The sequence below is a fragment of the Metopolophium dirhodum genome, chromosome 8, assembly GCF_019925205.1.
Source record: "Metopolophium dirhodum isolate CAU chromosome 8, ASM1992520v1, whole genome shotgun sequence".
NCBI lineage: Eukaryota > Metazoa > Arthropoda > Insecta > Hemiptera > Aphididae > Metopolophium > Metopolophium dirhodum.
Genome location: NC_083567.1, coordinates 1,914,297 through 1,938,059, shown reverse-complemented (window position 1 = coordinate 1,938,059; position 23,763 = coordinate 1,914,297). Strand labels below are relative to the sequence as shown.

General features: G+C 25.1%; 1 protein-coding gene across 1 annotated transcript in view; it reads left to right on the top strand.

The window, feature by feature from the left end:
• LOC132951458 (hypoxia-inducible factor 1-alpha-like) overlaps positions 1–23,763 on the top strand; it is a 52,389-nt gene that overhangs the window by 12,383 nt on the left and 16,243 nt on the right. Inside the window, exons 2-7 of the mRNA XM_061023281.1 lie at positions 6,057–6,244; positions 7,542–7,696; positions 7,875–8,048; positions 11,835–12,133; positions 14,632–14,738; positions 14,810–14,957. Coding sequence (XP_060879264.1) covers positions 6,057–6,244; positions 7,542–7,696; positions 7,875–8,048; positions 11,835–12,133; positions 14,632–14,738; positions 14,810–14,957 — 1,071 coding nt within the window. The remainder of the gene's footprint in view (positions 1–6,056; positions 6,245–7,541; positions 7,697–7,874; positions 8,049–11,834; positions 12,134–14,631; positions 14,739–14,809; positions 14,958–23,763) is intronic.

Sequence of the window (23,763 nt, the reverse complement as noted above, 5' to 3'; positions counted from 1 at the left end):
CGTGTCAATCGTTATTAATATGACATTTATGGGGTACTCGGTAAAGTAATTTATTAGTAGATGAAAGTCAATTCAAAATAGTTATGAATACTATGTATATAGTTCCAACTGTACGCTGTACGTTTCAAGACAGCCACTTATGAATAAATATGCGTTATGCAGCTATAGTTTGATTGGCTAAAAAACCTATATATAGTTATTATAGAAGTATAATACAAAAATATTTTATTAAAAATGTATTGATTGAGTTGTTTTGTTCTATCTTTATAGTTAATATTTAGTAATTAGTAATTATCTATTTTACTGTATAAACAAAATAAAATATTGAAATAGCACCTATCTTATAGTTATAGGCGTATTATTTTTGTATCATTTAAAAAAAATAAAATTTAAATGCATATATAAACTAAACATAATTTATTAATATATACCTACGTAATTAGAAATGTTCATGATAAGGTGTTGGTACAAATAATTAAAACATACCTATGTCAAAACATATTTAAAAAATGTTTTGATAAATATGCTTATTAGAACCTAAACGACCTTTTCATGATTTATGTACTCTATTTTATAATCTGAAAAAAATCTCAATTGTATTACCTATTTACAGGTATCTATTTAACAATTAGGTTACGTCATATTCATTTCCTGATTTTTCAAATGATTGATAAAGAATATAATATAAAAAAAATTGAATACGTGAATACGTGATCGATACCTACTAATCCTTCAAAAGTACCTATGTTATTGTCGAGTATAGATAGAATTTGATAAATTTAAATCTGAAGACTACCTATAATTACTGCTATTGACCTCTTGTAGACACGTTGTAGTGTTGCTAATCTTAAAAGGTATTATAGATATTGCTTATTAGTTAAATTGTTTTTATGTATGAATTGATATTCCTCTGTACGCACGATATAAATAACCTAACCTGGATTGTTAATACGGGATTATTTTTATAATTTTTTTAACAAAATATTTTTATTTACCCAATACCCATATATTTTACCTTCGCCCAACTTTAACCGTCAGGAAGACAATTTTACTAGTTTTTCAATAAGGTGTTTAGGTTTATAAGTCGTACATTGTGTTCTGTATATCAGTTCCCCAAAAAATAAATTTACTATGGACACCGGTACGTTCTTTAATGTATTTTGTAGCTATACAATGTATCCCGTGAAGAAGTGACCAGCCGGCGTCATAATGTAATACCATTCCATTAATTTAAAAAAAAAAACACTTTAAAGGAAGTGTCAAACTTTTATTTTTTTAGTGATGGGTAATTCAAATTTTTTTTAACATAACCGAATCTACCGCACACTTTCCGACGTTTTCTTAAATATTTTCAATCTTTTCATTACCGGAAACCTACAAATTATTATTATTAAATTAAAAAGTAAAAAAGTTGGCAAAAATTAGCATTTTTAAAAGGAAATCGCGTATAACTCCACATAACGCAGTATTTACTACAGTTTTTATTTTTATTTTATTATTCTATACAATTATACTTTTTTTAAATTTAATAAAAATAATTTGTACATTTCTGGTTTGATGGTGTATGTTAGTTGATTGTTGACACCACAGTAAAATAGCTTTAAAATAAAAATAGATTAAACCATATTATTTTGATGTTTGTTGATTATTTTTGGATAAAATACCTACAGTTTTTCTTATTATTAAGAAAATATCCCAAAAAATATACCTAAGGTGAATATTTTAGTTTTTACGAGCATATTAGCATCATATTTCCTTCCTTTTCACTTATTTATAATATAAAAATCCGGACCCATACTTATAACATAACGTTTTCGCTATTTATACAGATTTTTACTATCGGAATCTATTAACTATTGCAGCATTCGTGATTTTCCTTTTTTCTCGTGTTTATTTATTTATAATGATTTATGTTTATGAACACATTTTAGAGTATTTGGGTTTAAAAACAGTAACATTAGTAGTTAAACAACATTATTTACAACCATTTTTCGTACATAATGTGTGTTGTTTTTAATGTATAATATTCTATATAGTTAATTTTCATGTAACCATTATACATTTGTAAGGCTCCAAAGTGTATCTATATTATATCAGCTGTGTACCGAAACCTATATAGGTACGTCGTACGCGTGGTGTATTATTATATCCGTTTGTTTTGATTATCAAAAAATAACTAAATATCTTTAAAATCTATTGGAAGTTCTATATACTTACCTAATTGAAAATAATATATCGGTTATTTTTAGGTAAATATAGGTATATTACCTTCAATATTTATTAGGTTTTTTGAAAAAAAAAATGATTTCCTTATCATTTATTAACGCTGGATTTTAATCATAAATTCTGTTATTAATAAGTCAATGCCTCGTATAGTTACATATTTTACAAGTAAAATTTTGCGTGCGTGATAAAATTGTATCTACATATTTCAATGAGCACGTGCAGACCGAAACAATGTATTAGTATCAGTACCTACGACCCTGCCTGCAAGTTTTAATAAACTCTAGTGTGAATAAGTTTCGGATCTAATTTATTGCAACATGTAGGCGTTGTACCTAAACAAGCTCTAATAAAAATGTGAAAAATAAAAATAATAATTAAGTACAAATTGAATCTAAATGTTTATTAAAATTAAAATTGGTAAAATAATATAAAAGTATGTGTTAACTGTATGCATATTGTAAAAAATTGTATTAAAATTGTATTAAAATGTTGTTGATAACTAACTTTTTGTTGCTATATTATATTCTTATTTAATTATTTATAAATAGATTTATCTATACGATTCATATAGATTGTGATTATACATGACTGAATTTTTTCTTGAATGCGGATATGATGAAAACAAACCTATCCTTGATTACGTCTTTTTAACTTCATGGCGAATAACGATACGATTATATAATTAATTAGTTATCACTAACCTCTTAAATTGTATTCTCGATTTTATTGTAAGTACTGTGGTTCCCTAACGGACACTTCCCAATAACAGATACCTCCCAATAGCGGACATTTCCTTTGGAACAAACTACAAACTTTCTACAGTAGAACCCTCGAAATAGTGGACACCTCCGAATAACGGACAAAATTTCAGTGACCAAGAGTGTCCGGCATAGACCTTAATACCTTATACTATTAGACAAGAACTGTGTATAACTACAGTATTATACGAGCGGCGTAACAACATCTCGCAGTGATGTAGTCTACCTATATATCTATATTATATATTACCCTACCAACATATTGGTACCTATATAGTCGAGTAATCAAAAACCGTCTATGTTGTTACGCTTTCCATACATGTATTGCTTGTATAGTATACTTATAGTAGTATAAAGTCTATGGTGTCCGGTTTTTTAAAACTACGAATACAGATAAATATTCTATAGAATAATCACTCTTGGCATATTATCTTTGTTAAGAGTTTATACTTCGATATTTGGTTATGAGTTTGTGACCTATATTTTCGAAATTTACAATAATTTGTTCGTACAAAACATTATTTAATATGGATATTTTGTTCTATTAGCTTATGAATCATTGATATAATAGTATACCTAGATTTTATTTAAAATTAATAATTATAATTTAACGTGTTTTTATAATTATGTATCGAAAGTATTATAATTTATAATATTATGTTTTACACTTTTACCATTATCGGGAATTAGTTAACAGCATAATGCAATAAATTTCTTATAAATATTTTTTTCTTTTACAGATTATACCTACCTACGTCCCATCTTACGAAAGACATTTTTATTTAGACTATTTACTATTAAGACTTAATTTCAATGTTATGGCTAAATTCCTTATGGGAACTATGAATTAACTAACAGGAAGATAATTTCGAATTTTGAATTTTTAAATAACTTATTTAATTTTAACCTTCTATAATTAATCTTCTACGTATTAGATTAAGTTTTATTCTGATATTTGTAGACTAAAAAGATAGTGCTGAGGTATATAGGTTGAACGTGTTATTAATTATAAATTATAATTCGTATTATACGTTGTCGTATAACGACCTGTGGATGAGTAACTCCTCTTTAAGTTAGTAACTAAATTAATTATTTTATACTTTAATTATATGTATAAAAGGTTACGTTAAATAGGAATTATCGTCTTAGTCAGTTATATTATATTGCAGTGAATGCAAATACGAATAATATATCTATAACCTAATAGTTAACTTTAATTTACTTATATGAAAAATGTATTTATTTTATGATGAAAGTATGAGTATTGTTAAAATTATTTTGATCTTTTTCAGTATGTTACATGTCATCTATAAGCTTAACGTAAATATAATACTGCTGCAAATTGCTATGTACCTATTGAAAAAGTACTAAGTTCCCTTAAAAGTTAAAAAAAACAATAATAATATAATATAATATTTATACTCCGTGTCAATACTGTTTTATAATAAACATACATACAACAATTAGCAGGTTGTATACATCTGTTTTTAAATATGTTTTTACAATTGTAATATATTTTAGTAGGTATCTCTTTGACTTACTTTCAACGTAACAACAACCTTCAATATATTCCAATGCGATTCGCATTTTGGAGAGTAGGTAGGTTATGTCGAGTATAGGTCATTATCATTCGACTGTTTTTTTTATTTTAGTTATTGTTTTGAATAGATCATAAAACAACATGTTTACATGGTAAATTAATGCATTGTATAGTTGTATAATAATTAATAAATAATAACTAAGAAGTTTGTAATGTGGTATACACATGGTCACGTCACGTGTTATCTAAAGTTGTAACTTTATATTTAATAATATGATTTGATGTTAGGTATAGTATTTTCCATTAAAACTAATAAGTAGGTACTTGTTGAATATATCTATAACAAGTTGCTCTGTACAATGTACATAGTAGATTCCGAGTGAGTTGTTATTGAGTGGGTTACTGTTTCCGTAGTAATGGATGTGTTAAATTTGGATTATAATATGATATAAAATTATAAACCATTGTATTTATACGAAAAACGATTCTTAACGTAGACTGTCAGCCTATATACATATACTATAGTCTATATACATATTACTAAGGATATTTTATATTATTACGTTTAGGTTATATTTATATTAGTAGTACTTACATCCTACTATATCTACTGTAGGTCTAGCTTATTTTTGACTTGAATAAATCTAATATATAATATTATAATTATTAACATAATAATATTTTGCTTAATATTAATAAAATAGGTAGCTGTTTTTAACTTAGGTTCGTAGTACAAATAGTTTTAAATTAGTCTAAATATTTTGAAAGTGTCACGATATATAGAAAATAACAATAATATGGCGAATAGTTTCAAGACTCTTAATTAATATTACGATTAATATTTTTTTTAAAACAATAAAATACAGGTTGTTATATTTCGTTTAAATATCTAATTTTGTCAAATTTTAAACTTAAAATATGTATAAAAATAATTGTGCACACCTATGTTTTTTCGACAGTTTTTTAACTTATGAGGAACCTTGTATTAAATTCTCAAGTTTTATAAGTTATAGGTTTTACAATTAAAAATGTTCTGTAATTTTGTTTTTGTTTTAAGTACCCGATTATTTTGAAAAACGCTGGTTAATGAAAATAACCTAACCTAACCTAACCCCTCTACCCCTAATTTGCTACCAGAAATCACCCTCAGTATTGAAAAAAAAGCTGGTATAAAAAACGTCTTCAGACACAAAAAAATTTACTGCTTTGTTCACAATGTAAAATATAAAATGGTTTAAAAACAAATATTGTCTCTTAATAGTTATAAGTACTAATTTTATTCAACTAAAATTATGACATTAGTATAATGCATAGTATAATAATATTTTATATAATACACTATTCGTGACATATTTACAGTGTATAGGTATGTGTATTTTCTATATTCAACTTTTATGGACCCACAGTATGATGTGATATTAGAAAATTGTGATTTTTTTATCATCTTATATCTGTCCTCCGTTTAATTGTGAAGTCGAAAACCTAATATAAATACCTAGCTAATAGCTTATTACAATGTTTACGTTTTCCAGAAATTCCGAGCGACGAAAGGAAAAATCAAGAGATGCGGCTCGATCTAGACGTAGTAAAGAAACCGAGATATTTACAGATCTCGGATCAGCATTACCTTTACCAGCATCCGTTATTAGTCAGCTAGATAAAGCAACTGTTATGCGATTGACTATTGCATCTTTCAAAATTATGGACGCTTTATCATCAAGTAATTATAATTTAAAATTATATTATGTAATAGTAATAACTAATCATAAGTACCTAAAGGAAAGTTATAATTACAGTGTCGCTAAGATATTTAAATAAAATAGTACAGTAAATTAAAACAATCTTAAACCAATTTTATAAATTCTAGAATAATAGCGCTATATCATTTTTATTCTATAAATTTTTTAGTTTTAAGTATGTAAACGCTCATTAAATAGATGCCTACAACCTAAGTATTCTGCCCAAAACTTATATTATAATCCGAGTGCAGCATAACCAAAAAAGTTCAACGCATTATCAATTATTTTGTTTTATTATATTTTAATATACATAGAACGTAGGTACTTATCATTTTTATTTAATTCAATATTTTTATCGTAGACTAAAGGTTAAGTACCTTATTTTATTACTAAATAATTTATTATGATTTAATGTACTAAAACTTAAAACTATCATAATTTGCATTCATAACCTACATATTAAACATTTAAAAATCAATATTCCACGTTTGAGAATGTCAAAATAATATGATAACTTGGAATATCTATTTTCAATATCTGCGTATTTGAAAAATTGAAATATTAGTTTCAGTTCGAGGCCTTCTTGATTTTCATTCTTGTATCGAGTAATTCTTGATTTAATAGATATAATAGTTGTATAATTGATTTACTTATGCGTTTTTACTTTTAATATATTATTATGTATTACCTATTCTTATTCTTAATTTTCTTAATTTTTAATTTATAACAATACATTTCTTAGGTCCTTCCATATATATCATAATATTTATATTATTAGTATAGTTGAGTAAATATATTCATAGGTTTAATAGGTTTATCATACTTTGTAAATTTGTAATTAATATGTACCTTAATATTATATAACTTGAACATTTTATTTGAATAAAATAAAATGTAATTAGAATAATTTTGTATACTTTTATTTTATTTCTTTAAAATAAAACGCGTTTTTTACTGTATCTTATATTAAATTATTATTGTAACGTGATATTAATATTTAACAACATAGACGTTTCAATGATTTACAGTTATTTCCTTAAAAACACAACAGTCCAAAAATATTCTTTATTGTGAAATATTTTAACGCATGGGGTCAGAGAGAAATCCTGTTAGCCTTGGGAGGTGGAGTAGACCTAAAATAGGCATTAGCTGTTCAGTTAAATTATACAATTTTTTTTAAAAAATCTATTGTTATAATTTTAGGCATGTATTTATGAAGAAAATATATTTATAAATATATGTATGTATATATATATTCATTTTATAATGAATTTTTAGCAAATGTTGATGTAAAACCCGATGAAAAAGATTGCCCTCCAAATATGAGTGGGATATGCAACAAAGCATTGGATGGCATTGTCTTAATTACTACGGCTGATGGAGATATAATATTCATATCAGAAAATATTTCAAGCTACTTAGGATTATCACAGGTATCTTCTACTATATTTTAAAACGATGGTGTAAAATTTAATTTTATATGCGTGAACTCGTTGACATCATTGCATATTTGCATGTACAATGTTTATTATTTATTTGTATAGTGATTTTATTCTGAGAAAAATATAATTTGTGTTTAACTACAAATTTACGTCACATGTTTTTTTTTAGATTGATTTGATCGGACAGTCAATTTATGAGTTTGCCCATCTTTGTGACCAAGCTGAATTGAAAGACATTTTAACCAGCAAAGACATAGGCGAACAAAAGTCTTTTTTTGTTAGAATGAAATGCACTCTGACCAATAAAGGGCGCAATGTAAATTTGAAATCAGCATCATATAAGGCATGTATTTTAATTTTTAATATGGTTAATATTATGATAACTAGACTTCAAAGGAAAATATAATGCGTTGATGTTTGTATACTTACTTATACGATGTTATGAAATTAATTGTGCGTTTTTAAACAGTACAATAACATTATTATACTACACATTACTAAGTCAGGCGTTCACCTATTTTACAACCCGTTTTAAGAAAATGTTGCACCCACATGTGTTGTCTCCGTCTTACACACGTACGACTTATACATTTTTCGTTCCCTAGTTTCAATAGGGCGCTGTCCGTTTTGATATTCGAGTGAATTTAACTATTATCAAATTTTTAAGTAACAACATTATCTGTGTTCTCTCGTTGGTTTTTTGCGATATTTTAATTTTTAATCGAGCTATGAGTTTGTAAAATATTAATATTATATATAATAGGTCAATTCACTCTAATATCAAAACTGACTAGCGAACGAAAATTTGCCATGTCCTACGTGTGTAAGACGGAGACATCACTTGCGGGTGCGACGTCCTCTTAACATGTTAAAACGTTTCTCAGAATTCTGAAACGCGTGACTGACGTGTATAATGTATAATTACTGAATATAATAAATAGTTAGCGACCAATGAATGAATTCAACATAGATCATCCACTTTTATATCTCGACACAACACAATAAATACCTGTTTGTCAAGATAATTTTTCTTGCAAATAATTAATTATTTTAACCGAATTCAATTGGTATTCTAAGAATTAAACACAACTTGATTTTAGCAACCTATAATTATTTAGTATAAGCGTAGGTATTTTGATATAACGTAGATGTGAAGTGCCCAACTTTCTTTACTTATTTAAACAAAATCACGTATACCACGACTGTACAGCATTTAAGTTTAAAACATTGCATAGACCATGGTTGTATCATATTGTGTCTTAAAATAAACTATTTATCGTACATTTTTTATTTTTACTATAAATTACAAGCCGATAATTTACAAGCATGGTGCAATTTAAAACACCTATCTTCAAATATTAATACATTTAAGTTATGCGGTATTATTTAATAAAAAATCCCATTAAATTTAAATATTATGTATCTGATTCTCAAATAGTACTCGTTTCAGACTATAAAGATCTAGGAATAATTTTTGATACCAAATTAAATTTCACCTTACACTCAGAAATTATAAGAAATGAGGCTATATTCAATTTAGGTTTCATTAAACGTACGTGTGAAACTTTTTCAAACCCTCCCCCTCTAAAAATACTTTATTGTTCTCTAGTTAATTCTAGCTTAGAATATTGCTCCTTAGAGACCGTCGTTAACTGCTGCACTCAAAAAATTTGCTCAAATTATTAACTGGTACCATTGACTGCCCAGAAACGTTGGCTTTGATTCGTTTTAGAATAAATAGCCTCCATACTAGAAGCTCCTTACCATTTTATCCGATTTCTTCAAACAAAAATTACATTTTAAATTCCCCAGCTAACATTTTAATGAACACAGGTAATACCTATTATTGTCATATTAAAATTAAGGTGAAACTATTGTAATTTTGTTTATATTGTTAACTTACACTTTGTTGTGTTCAATTAAAAGTTAAATACTATTACAATTTTGTCATCTATATAGTATTACTTTAAACTATATTTTGTAACACAACTTATTTTATGTGATAAGACACTTGTCCGTGTATATATTAATTTAAATTAAATTAAAAAAAAGTGGGCAAGTGGGTGTCGCTCTACTGTACATAAGTTTACAAGTGGGTCACTGTAATGGATGGTGTTAAATTTGAATTCAATGATATAATATTATTGTATAAGAAAAACGATTCTGAGCGAAAACGGTCAGTCAGCCTATGATATTTGATGATATTGTTGTGAATAAAGTAATTTATATATAACCTATTTACGTGGAGCCTTGCAGTAAATTTTCTCGCTTTTTTACACAACAAATAAAATTTTATTGATATTTATAGAAAAAAATTGGTAAACTGACAATGTCCGTAAACAGCTCAAAAAGAATCAAAATTTTTTCAAAATTTTATCGTGTATAAAAAATTCTAATAAAAACATTCAGTGAAATTTTCAAGTATCTACAATCATACGTTTTTTAATTACAACAAAATAAGAGAATCGTTACATGAGAAATCAAGTGAATATCAAATGTTGTAAAAATATGAATTTAAAACGCTCATAAAAATTTAATTTGACTTCCTTGTAGACATTTTTTTTTTTGATAAAAGTAGATCAACTTATGGATAATTTTGTATTACATTTTCAAATCTTAGATTTAAAAAGAAAAATTTTTATGAATTCTCAACTCAAAATAATTGGCTAATTTTCGTGATTTTTTCGTATTTTGTCAATATTTGAACTTTAAATGCTTATAAATCAAAACTGTGACTAAGGATTTTTAATATTTTTCAAATATCATTGTAACAATATAGTAGGAGCCTTTTATACCCAACAAATAAAGTCTTATTGACATTCATAGAAAAAAAGACTAATAAAATTGGAAACCAGAAAATGTTTCTAAACAGTTCAAAACAAATAAAAATATTTTGATAATTTTATCGTACATAGAAAATGCAAATATAAACAAACCAGTGAAAAATTCTTGTATGTACGTTCATTTGTTTTTAAGTTACATCAAAAACTAAAATTCGATTTTGTCAAAAACTGATTTTGCGTAAAAATTCACGTTTTTCCTTAATTTGTATTTTGTTTTTCCGGGCGCTTTTGAAAACTATTGAGAATTTTAAACTTTGACCTCCCAAAAGTTATAACTAGATTCACTTTCCCATCGAACAAGATACTGAAGTTGAAAATCGAAGTATTATTTCGATTACTAATCGTGTACACAGACACAAAAATAAAAAAAAAATAAAAAAATAGACATCATTGTAAAATCAATACATTCATCGCTCCTCTCAGAATCTAAAATTCAGCACGACTTAGAAAATTAATTTATTGTGTGAATACATTTTATTTAGCTATATTTAAAATCATTGTCCTAAAATTGATGACAGATCTTAATTGTTTTATTTTGTAAATTATGTTTTACGCGACAGTTTGCTATGTGGCGTTGATTAACTAATTTAATTTGGCAGTATTCTGGAACACTTGTTATATTTTGTACCTATTTATTTTAATGCCTTTATAATATTTGACACTCTACTTGATTTGATGTTATAGTTTGAATATTGCATTTATTATGATACACATTCAGTCTGCACACTTTGCTGTATGGCATGTAATATTTTTTCAAATAGTATTATTTGTTAAATAAATCAATATATATTTTCTAGAGTTATTGTTCTTATACAATATCTACTGACTAATATAATAAATACATATATATATAAACAATTAAAATTAAAACCCTACAAAAAAAAATCAGAGGATTATTCTCAAAATTTCAAAAATATGTGTCATTTCTAAAAACATTCAGAATAAGTACTACACGTTTTGTGATTTTTACGTGTTTAAAGTTATTCAAGCCTAGTTTTTTGATAAAAAGTATCTACGTGATCTATCAAACCAGTTACTATCAAAGTATAGGTACATTTTCAATAACCATATTAATTTATTATGTTTAAATTTGGTTAAAAGTCTATGATATACACACTTAGATATTTACAATTTATTAGAATTAAATTTTACCATTATTTATTCAATATTTAAATACCTACAAAAAATGTCCATTCATTTTCAACATATTACATTTGATAACATTTAAGTATTTAATTTACCTAGAAATATATAATCATACAATAATAAGTTTTTATACTTTTTAGGTGCTGCATTTTACAGGACATTCAGTTATCAATACGTGTGCCAAAATAAAATCATCGGTTTTATCAGATGGAGAATCTGATTCAGACTATGAATCAGATAAAAAAACAGATTCTGATAATAAATCTAATAATAGTGATTTAAAGTTTGAAAAATCGGCTGATTCTCCATCTCATATATTTGTGTCGATTGCTGAACCAATACCACATCCTGCAAATATTGAGATACCATTGTATAAACAGAGCAAGATTTTTTTCAGCAAGCATTCATTGGATATGAAATATATAATAGCCGATGATGTGTAAGTTACAAAAATTACATTGTTCAAATTATGTAATTAGTGTTTTAAACTGTAGTCATAAAATATGTATTACTTTTTATTATATTATCATGATGTGTGTGTGTTTTTTTTTTTTATTATTATTTTTTTTTTTGTGTGTACACGATAATTGGTCAAAGTAATGCCACTATTTTAAACTTCAGTATCTTTTCGTTGGGAAAGTGAATCTAATTGGTGTATTGGGGAGGTCAAAATTTAAAATTCCTTCTAGTTTTAAAAAGCGCATAGAAAAACAAAAAAAAAAATTAAGGAAAAACGGGAATTTCTATACAAAAACAAATTGGTTTATAGAGTAGCTCTCAAAAAAATTACCGTAGGTACTTGAAATTTACACTAAATGTTTATATTATCATTTCTTATAATTGATAAAATTAAATCAAAATATTTCAACTCGTTTTGAGCTGTTAACAAACATTTTTAATTTTATGTTTTTTAGTTTTTTTCCTATAATTGTCAATAAAATTTTATTCGTTGGGTCAAAAAGCTTGAAAATTTAATACAAGGATTATGATATATTGTTACAACAGCAGTTGAAAAATATTAAAGATCTATATGTACCACTTTTTTTTATAAGTATTTAAAGTTCTAATTTTGAAAACATTTATCATAATCTCGAAAATTAACAATTATTAAAATTTATAAATTATAAAATGTTCAATTTTTATAGCTAAGAATTGAAAATTTAAAACAAAGATTCTCATAAATAGTTTATTTTGTAACCAAAAAATCTAAAAAAAATATATAAATAGTTATTTTTCATAGACATTTTAAATTCAAATTTGGACGAAACTACATATTAAAACAAAGATTAACGGTTTTAGGTGGTAATTATATTGTTGCAATTAAAAATATTATTCGTGGATATGAAACTTAGAGTATATTATTATATTTTTTAACACACAATGACATTTTCAAATATAATTTTTTTTTGGCAAAAATGAATTTAGATACTAATGCCTAATACTAAAATGAATTACTTTAATCACAATAATATCATAAAATATACCTACTTAGTAAAATTATAGGGTACTAGACTTTCTTCACTCAGAATCGTTTTTTGTATGCAATTATTTTATATCATTGAATTTAAATTTAACATGAACCATTACAGTGAAGCACTTGTAACCTGCTGTACAGCAGAGCAACATCCACATACCTGCTTTTTTTCAAGATAGTAAATAATAGGATTTTGTTAATATTAAATTTCAGAAATAATAAATGTTATTATTTTTTAATCATGTTAAACAAATTTAAATACATTTTTTTTAAATATAATTATAATGCATTCAAAAGAACTAAATTTAATAGTTATATTCTTTTGTATTTGTAAATATATAACAATTTTTAAAAAACCGGTTTTGTGAGAAATAGATTTTTTTAAATTAAAGATTATATATTTTTGTTTGTACATGGCATTGAAAGAAAACAATGATTAGGCAATTTAGAATCATTTATAAAACATAATATTAATTCTTAAAATAGTTTTAAGAATTTTATTTTTACTTACTAAATATACTAATTATTGATATTTACTATTTTTTTGGGCTGTTCTAAATTATTAATTACTTTAATCGTCACATTTAAATTAATCGTCTATTATTAAAGTTTAAAGATAATTATTGTAGCAGTCTTAAAATGTAATTTGTTTTAGTTATTATAATTTTTGCCCAACTTATAAAAAGTATTTATAATAAAATTATTACTCTATTACTTTTAAAAGTTATATAACATACTTTTTAAATACAGAAATTAAATAGATAATTAAAACATTTTATAATAATTCTGTTAAGTTAATAAAAATAACAGTACTATCTGTATTTTAAAATTTTGTTCTGAAATATTTCTTACAAAATATATAAATTAGATCAACAAAATAAACTTTTTAATGCATTTTTTTCAAAAATATACATTATTTTTAGAATTTAACTTTAAAATATCTAATTTATTTATTTAAAATAATGAAGTGCATCTAGTTTGACCATTAGTTTTGATTTTATTATTGCTTGAATTGATATTCATGAATATTTAAATTTTTCATTTAAAACATGTTATTTACATGATGATGATCAAATTTTCTATTTTTTTTTATGTTAAACTTTATGTTTTATTGTTCAATAATTTTCGATTGAAACTTGTGTTGCTTATTGGACCAACATTTTAATAATTATTTAATATTTTAAAAAATATAAATTTTTGTTTTATTATTTCATAACTTTTAATCTCAACGTTAATTTTAAAAACCATATTATTTTATATATTTATCTACATACATTGTATAAATATATTATTAATCAATATCAACAAAAAATATTAATCCTTAGTAGTTTCCATATTTTAATTCAGTTTTTGATCAACATTAAATAAAAATTATTATTATATTATATGCTATATTATAAAAGATATATTTTTAAATAATTCTGATTAAAATAATTATAAAAATTATTGTTTTGTATTTTTAGTATAACAACTTATGTGGGGTATGAACCAGATTCATTAGTTGCAAAGTCTGTGTTCGATTATTACCATGCTCAAGATTGTAATTCGGTTGAAAAAAGTTTTAAAATATGTGAGTATACTTACTTATACATTAATTATTTATTTAAAGTATTTAATTAATAAAATAATACTTTTTTACAGTATTCGAAAAAGGACAGGTAGAGACAAACAAGTACCGATTTTTGTCAAAAGGAGGTGGTTATGTTTGGATAATTACACAAGCTACCATATTAAATGATCACAAGGGTCTAAAACCTGAGAGCATTATGTGTATTAATTACGTTATCAGGTAAGTGTCTTATGCTCATATATAATGGCTATGGTCTGCTAGTTAGCTGTATAATTGTATAATATATGTTTTGAGCAAGTTTTGTTTAATCAAATAACACAAACACAATAGAAACATTCCACAAAAATTGGTTTTAACATTAAAAGATAACTACTTTCTATTTATGTTGATGACTACAAAATGTGTAGTAATATTTAGCAAATACTGAATTATATCATAAAATATGTTAAAATATTACGTATGCATCCTCTATTATAACACAAATGAATACTCTAAAAATAAATATAGTATGTACAAAATCAAATGTTATTATAATAAATAAAAAACTAATACTGAAAGTAACATCCATTTTGAAACATTTTTTTTACAATTTGCCTTGATTATAATATTGTAATTGGAAAAATGTGTCCTGGTAATTTTTAATTTTAAACCTACCCTGGTATATATTTTTTTTAACTTCTATTTATTTATAAATAGTATAAGTAGCTATTTAGATATTAACTAATTTGATATATTAATAACAATTTAATAATATTTTTAAATAGAATTTGATAAATTATTTTCTTAATTTTTATTTTCTATATTGATATCAAATGCATTCATTATGATTATAATCATTGTTTTTTTTGTTTAAAAATTTTTATTTTTTTTGATAAAAATAACAAGAGAAAATATTTTTTAGTTATTTCACTAGGAATCTATTAGGTAGTAAATAGTAATGTTATTTAGATGTAATTATGTATTTGCATTATGTATTGGTTATTGCATTAATAAAATATTAATTTTTTTTTAATATTAAAAATATGTTTGAATGACAGTATAACATTGCTCTTGTGGTAAAATACTATCAGTATAAACTTATTGTAATATTGTAAGTTCCTTAATTAGTTTTCAATAGTAATAATTCAAACAAAAATATATTAAATGTATCATAATTAACTTTATGTTCTTATTAATGATAAGGTTATTTCTTATGATATCACAATTAATACATATCTAACACACATTTAATCAAATAATAATAATGTAGAAATCTCGAGGTACCAATATAAAGCTGAAATATAATATTATAATATAAAGTTTTATAATGTAGGTTATAATATTAATACTAAAAATTATATTACGATTTCACGGCGCCTGATATAGGCAATTCTAGTGCAACAAAATTATAAACTATTATAATATAAGCGTATTATTTGAGTATATATAATCTACAACTATGTACGTCATAAATACATAATAGTATTTGAAGCATTCATGTAAGGAGTTTATTTTTGTGCTATAAATTAAAATATAATTTAATGTTGAGAATTTCTTTGCCCTTACCCAACCATACTGCATGTTTGTATAATATATTAAATTATTCATGTGTGTACATTTGCCTAATTAACGACTCGTTTGTCCGAAACTAGCACAACTAAATTTTTTTCATACAAATTTAAAATACCCATGAGAATAAAATAACATTGAAAAAATTTGTCTGGTGCACATTCATAATGTAGGTATACTTTTATGGATTCACATTTCTACTAACTTTACTGCTTTAAATTATCTTCCGCGGTGTTCGGGAAAATGTTTTCTTCTAATCCCACGTAGGTACATAATAGATCTTCGAAGTTGTTTGACAATTATGTATTCGTGTATTCTATATTTGAATCATAATTGGCCATCGTTTTTGTATAGTTATCAACGCATGATTTTGTTAAGACTTCGGCGTGTATCCAATTTCTTTATCGCCTTGCGTTTAAATATCATGCATACCTACGATTATGGTTATGCGTAATAGTAATATCCGTTTTCAGTTAGATTGGATTTATCCACAACATTGCACAAACGTAACAACTTTAATGCGTAGCTGAACACTCAAATCAATCGTTTTAAAAAATCAGAAATTTGTGATTTTTGAAGTCTGCCACAATATTATATTTGCAGCAACGTTTGCGTCATACAAGTGTCGAATATTTAAGAAATATCAGCCTCCATGCTGACCTTGCTATATAAACGATTGTCACAGACTACACCCAAGTGCATTGATTATTTTAATGTGTTCAAACGAGTTCTACTAATCATAAATATCCTACTACACATGCAGATATTGAAATAAGTTTGCGCTATCGAAACCGCTACAGTTTTCTAGTAAACATCTTTACATTTTTTGTCGCTTTATGTAAGGAATTGATGAGCCATGAGGGTTATATAATAAGTTATCACTCATCAGTCATAAAATATCGCATGGACACATAATATTATAGTAATATAGTGTCCACCAATATTGATAGATTTAAATCTAAGACTTTTCTTACCTAACTGCAGTGCGTTCGCAGCAATGTTATTTATAGTACATTAGAATTACATTTTTCTTTTTATATACCTTATACTATCTTATGTTATAGCTTCTATACTGTTTTTAACAAATGGTTCTAACTATCTTATTACACGATCTAAAATTTTCAAATACAATTTTCTATTGCTTTCTGTTTTGGCTGTAATTTGTGTAGTTGTATGGAATGGGCTTTACTTTCTTTTTACGTGTGTATTCACAAAAATAATGTGCGTGTAATAAATTAACTTTTCATAAACGTGTACAATTCTTAGAGGTTTAATATAAGTAATATACGAGTATAATGTCGTATTACGTTTTTAATATTATTATAAAAAAAAAATGTTTGCCCATCATTTTTGTATATTTTACAAATATCTTATTCAAAAGAGAAAATATATATAAAGTAGAAATTAATCATTATTAGGCAAGAAAAAAATGTCTTACCTTCGTATATTTTACCTGGAAATTTAAAAAAACGTGCATTTAAACTAATATTATAATTTTAATGAAATCATAGACCTTATAATGATTGGTCAAAACCAATGACCAATGACTGCAGTGATCACATACAAATTCCATTGTAATATTTAAATTTGCCACTTTAAGTGTTTGGTAAAATAACTTTCAAATATTAAAAGAAAACAAATAATGAGATAACTATTTGGATTCAGCAAATAAATTTTGGAATTCTCATTTTTTTTTTTTTTACATTTATTAGATTATATGTAATATAATATTTACAATGAGCATATGTGCTGAATTTATTTAAAGGCTTTTGAATGCGGGAGGTGAGTAGCTACCCCCCAGCAGTAACACTCGACTAAAATTCTCATAACTGTATTTCTTATTATTCGATTGGATAATATTGTATATATATTATTGAGGTATACTCAGCGACAGTGTTATATTTAACAACTCTTAGGAATATGTCAGTTATCATTTTTAAATATTTTGTTTTTATTGTTTATTCTAACCACTTATTACGTATTTTAGCAATACATGTATGAATATATTATACCTTTATATATTAAATAATTTCAAACAAACATTGTGATTATTTTGATAGATGTTTATTTTATCTTTCATAAGTGATTTAGTTATACTGAAATGTATTATATATACTTATGGTTTCTAAAATAATCTTGCATATAATTCAACTCTCATAAGTAAATTTTACTGAAGTATATAAGTTAAATTATCTGATATCTATAAACTATAATAATAATAATAATAATAATAATAGGCAAGTTAAAACAAGTTGAGTGGAGTAAATAGATTAAAACAATTAAGAGATAAGTACCTTAGTGTAACTAGTAAATACAAATTCTTACTACAAATTATTTTCTCTGAGTATTAAGTGTATTGAACTACGAAAAGTAATTTTATTATCTTAAGAAATTATTTGCATTCATTTGTTTAATTGTGCGTCTTTATTAGCTGACATAATTATGGTACCATATTTATAATTTATAATAATATATGGTGATGTATTTAGATATAAATATTAAACGCATATTGTAAATTGTAATCACGTATACTTTTGAATTTATAATCAACAAAATACAATCCTTTATAATTTTACATTTAAAGAATTTTAAGTCTACTCACGCTTTTATTAAATTCGGATAGATTTAAATATAACTATATTTTTTTTTAGCAAACATACAACACAACGTTATGTAAGATTTTCTATCAAATACTAAATTGAGTATAGTGCTGCAGTATTGCTTTTGAAACTACTTAGTAAATATTCTTTAGTATTCGTGTTCTTGTGAAATCTATTAGTTTTTTTTATTTGTGCCATACAGCTGCCATAGGTCTACTACCCTCGATTTATACAATGAATAATGTAAAAAAGATTCATATTATGGTGTTTTATTTAAATTATATTCATCTGATTTATCTGATCTATCACGTTGTTCACATCTTTATATACGGAAGATTGTAGACAAAATAATGTTGAAATATCATATAAGAGCTTATTCAATATGGTATTATGATACTTCGCGCAATTACTAATTTTTTTTTTGTTTTAATAAATAATGGAATAAAGTGTACCTAAATTTACTCATACGAATCATAAATAACAATAAAATAACAAATCTGAGCGTGCATTCACGAATTTCCTATATGTTTATTACATAAAACGAGTGTATTCTGTTGAAAGTAAATAATAATATCGCATTAAAAATGCCCACAAACACACAGAGTCCCTATATATTTTCTATGCGTGTACCCGGTACTTATAACTTAATATATTTTATGAGTTTGAAATGAATTGTAAAATGTGTATATCGCCTAATCGAATTCGATAGGTATATTATGTTCAAATTTACATACATTTCACATCTACGTAAAACACGTGATTATTTATTATTAGCTACTATATCTATATTGTATATTGTACGAAATAATATTAGAATATTTTATTAATTTAATGTCAATAAAACAACATAATATTAGAGACAACGAACATGTATAGAAGTAATGGTATAGGTCAACAAAATCGTAAAATATTTTTTAAAAGAAAACCAACAATAGTGATTTGTGACCACGGGCAACGGAAGTACGGATGGATGGATGGATGGACGGACGGACACATAAGATATTCATTCTATGTACCTACGTAATACAGAAACCTTAAATAGTAAATAATATATATGTTAAACTTAAACAATATAATATGATTTGTTCAGAAATATTTCGATGTTATAAAATGAACATAATTTTTAAGCCAATTCGTTTCATACAACAATATTGCATTCAAACAGGCATTGTGGAAATTTACATTAGGTTTATTAAAGGACGTTATTATACTTATTAGTGCAATATGAACTTTGTTAATATTTAGTTGCATCTTATAATATTTTTCTGCTAATATAGTATTTTAATATATTGATCTCCAATTTATTGATGACTAACATATTTGTTTGGCGTGCCACTATTTTCAAACAAAATGTTTACTTACCTCTTCAAACACAGTAACATTGTATAACAATAATTATAAACAAAATTAATTTTTAATCTACAACACAAAAAATATTTGTTGGATAATGGTAGTACGTGTATTAATATAAAATCTAAAACATAAATAATTTTAATCATAATACCTATGTCTTATTATACAATGTTTTTGGTTGTAGGTACCCGTGTCCTGTATGTCACAGTTGTAATTAATGTTATTTTTTAATAAGTCTAACGCATTTGTGCAGGCATCAGTGTACCTGTTTGAAACGCTTTCACGTGGCTTCACCATAATATAGTGTGCCTGGAAAATATACGGCTGGTTATTTTTGATCGAGATAAATGGTTAATTTTTTGTAATATCGGTATAAAAATAAAGTATAAAGCATTGGTTACTTTTTATGTAACATATACTCAAATAGGTATAATAAGTAATTAATACGTTTATTATAAATGTTAACTATGATTTATATTTGTTATACGTATATAACACTATAACAGATGTCGACTTCGTAATGATTCGGTCAATGATTAATTGTAATTTCGATTTTATCAGCATCATTTTAGATTTTTAAAGCAGAAATTGTTGAGTGTATATAAAAATATATATTTATTGATTCTATTACTTTACGTTAATACACTGATATAATTTTGAAACACACTCAATACACATCCACCTTATAATATGACGGGTTAGTTGTTAAAAAAACAAATTTGACTAGACAAGTAGAATACTTGTGCCTAATATATATTGTGTAAATTCCACTAGTATTCATGTTTTTTTTTATACATTTTCTCTTGATTTTCTTTAAACATTACAATTTATATTATAAACTTAATATTGGAAAATATGAATATAATGACCATAATAACTAAACCAAGTTACCTATAATATCAGACAAAAATTCTACGAAAATATAATCACATATTATTGTATAGTAAAGTCCGATCATTTCCTTATTCTGATTAATTATAAAAAAAAAAACTTTAAATTAGTAGTTTAAAAAACTTTCTCTCTTTTTTTAATGATCTAACACAATATTCAGAAACAATTTGTATTATCATTTTATTCTAATTTATACTTGTTTATTTTTATCATTTTATTTATTAATATTCATACAGTATTTCTTATGGTTTTAGAGTTATCTACACGAAGAACTTATAGATGATTATTAATTATTATAAATGAGTTTACTTTATCAATATATTTTTTAATAACTTATAGCTCAGTTTTATATTAACCTATTTTTCTATGGGTCTTAATCATATATAAATGTTTTATAAATAAGTTTCGTACATATTTGAATTTCCTTTCCCACCCTTAATAATTTATTTACAGATAAATCATTCTTATATTTTTACTTAACTTAATTGATTAAGACATAAAAAAAATAAACTGTTGTGGTTTTATCATTTAAACCTAAAAACAATTGCTGATTATGTCATGTTTCAATATGTTATGGCACTTAAAGTACCTATTGTCTTATACTGTCTCAATTTTTAAAATTCCAAAATAAAATTAATGTGATGTAGTGTTTTTTTTTTAGGATTTTGTGTTTATCAATTATTGCATTTCCTACAATTAGAGTAGTTATAATGTATATTGTGCGTAAATAATCGGGTGATACATTTTTTTATTTAATGTGTGTTGTCTTTGTCATTTTAGTTTTTTGCTATCCATTTCTGATGTTAAGAGGGTGAATTAGTAAAAAAAATGTATGTCTTATATGCACGTAGAATAGAGTAAAACTCTTCTCCATATTTCACTCATTGTAATTACATTGTTTAAATTAAGGTATCATCACTCATCATAACAATTGTAATGAAGGTAATACATAAAGTAATGAATAATATTATCTGTGTTATTTCTGCTGAAGCTTTTTCTTAAAAATATTTTTAGTTGTAAGAAAGTACCTACTAATTTTTCTTTTTTAAATTTTTTAGTTGTTTATAATTTAAAAAAAAGCTACCATCAAAACACATAATGTTATTTCGTATATAATTGTTATAATAGGTTAAAATACATTAATTTCAACAATGTACTCTAACTAACAAAACTATACTGGTGTGCTCTTTCAACTGTTATATTATTCACTTTGAAATAATATATATTTAAAACTGTGTTTTAAACTTTTTAATATCGTTTTACATCTTGTACAAATGTACAATATACAATCGTTGCAAAATGATCATTTTATCGTATAACAATTTGGACTTTCGCTTGACCCTTTGAGTTTAGACAGTTTAATGTGGTCATTATTGATTTGAAAAACTCAATGTAATTTTATTATACACTAAAACACTATTGCTATATTACGATTTTTAATGATCATGATGATGTTTACGCTTTACCGACTTAATGCAACCCAGTCCAGACGTGTTTCTCTTGTAGTTTTGTTGTTTTACCTCCATGAACATGAACTGTGAATTTATTTTCAGCACATACAACAATTATGTTTTAATGAACATCATAGTTCGATGGGTCAGCTAAAAACTGAACCCATACACTCATAATATATGATAGAACATAATATATATCTACCGCTGGAGATAACGTTTACAGCTCTAAAATCTTTCATAATTTTGTTATGTTAAAGGCTAACCTGCAGGTGATTTTATTTAGATAAGATAATAAAAACTATGTTGTGTTGAATAGATATTTAGTGAGATCCAAACAATTTTTTTATTGTAAAATAAAATTTACATCATATTTGTTATTTCCTAATACAATCATTCGTTCCATAATTTGCAATACATTGTGATATTTTAAAGTATACGTATTACGTATATAATATTGTAACAACTTAAAAAGGTACTTATAATATAGGTCGCGTATACAGTATACTACCATGATGTACGCACAACAATATAATATCATTTTATTACGGAAAAACAAAATCCAAATCATAATATAATAACACGCGTAGATGACGTTTATTCTGTGAACGCCGGCGTCATTAAGAGGTGTAAAACGTTATTTGCCCGGCCTCTCGTACGACTCGTATAGGTACTATAATATTATGTGCGTTTGTGTATAGAACTTTAGTAGATATAGCTGGTTATGTAGATGAGATAATATAGGCACCACGAGTTTATGCTTGCGTTCGCCGGATTAATCTAGATTTTCCGGCCGAATATGACTGACGGTGCACTTAATTCTTAATAATATACTTAATATTATACCTACGCTGCACCACGGTATGATTAGGTCGTCTTAGAGATAACAACGTTGCGCCGAAAACTTATCCGAAACTACATCATACACCTATCGACGAGTGGTGAAAAGTTAATTTGCTGTGAGATTTATCGGTGCCGTAGAAAATATAACGGCGCGTAAGCCATAAATTAATGCTTGAACGTTTTTTTTCACGATTGCGACTCGTCCGCATAGTATATAGTATAGTCTACGGCATAGTGACGTCGCGGTCGATGTATAACTCTATTTCTGAACGGTTCTAAAATTAGCGGCCCGCTTTGTAAAAATTTTCTCCAACAATCAAAACAAGGCCACACGCTCGC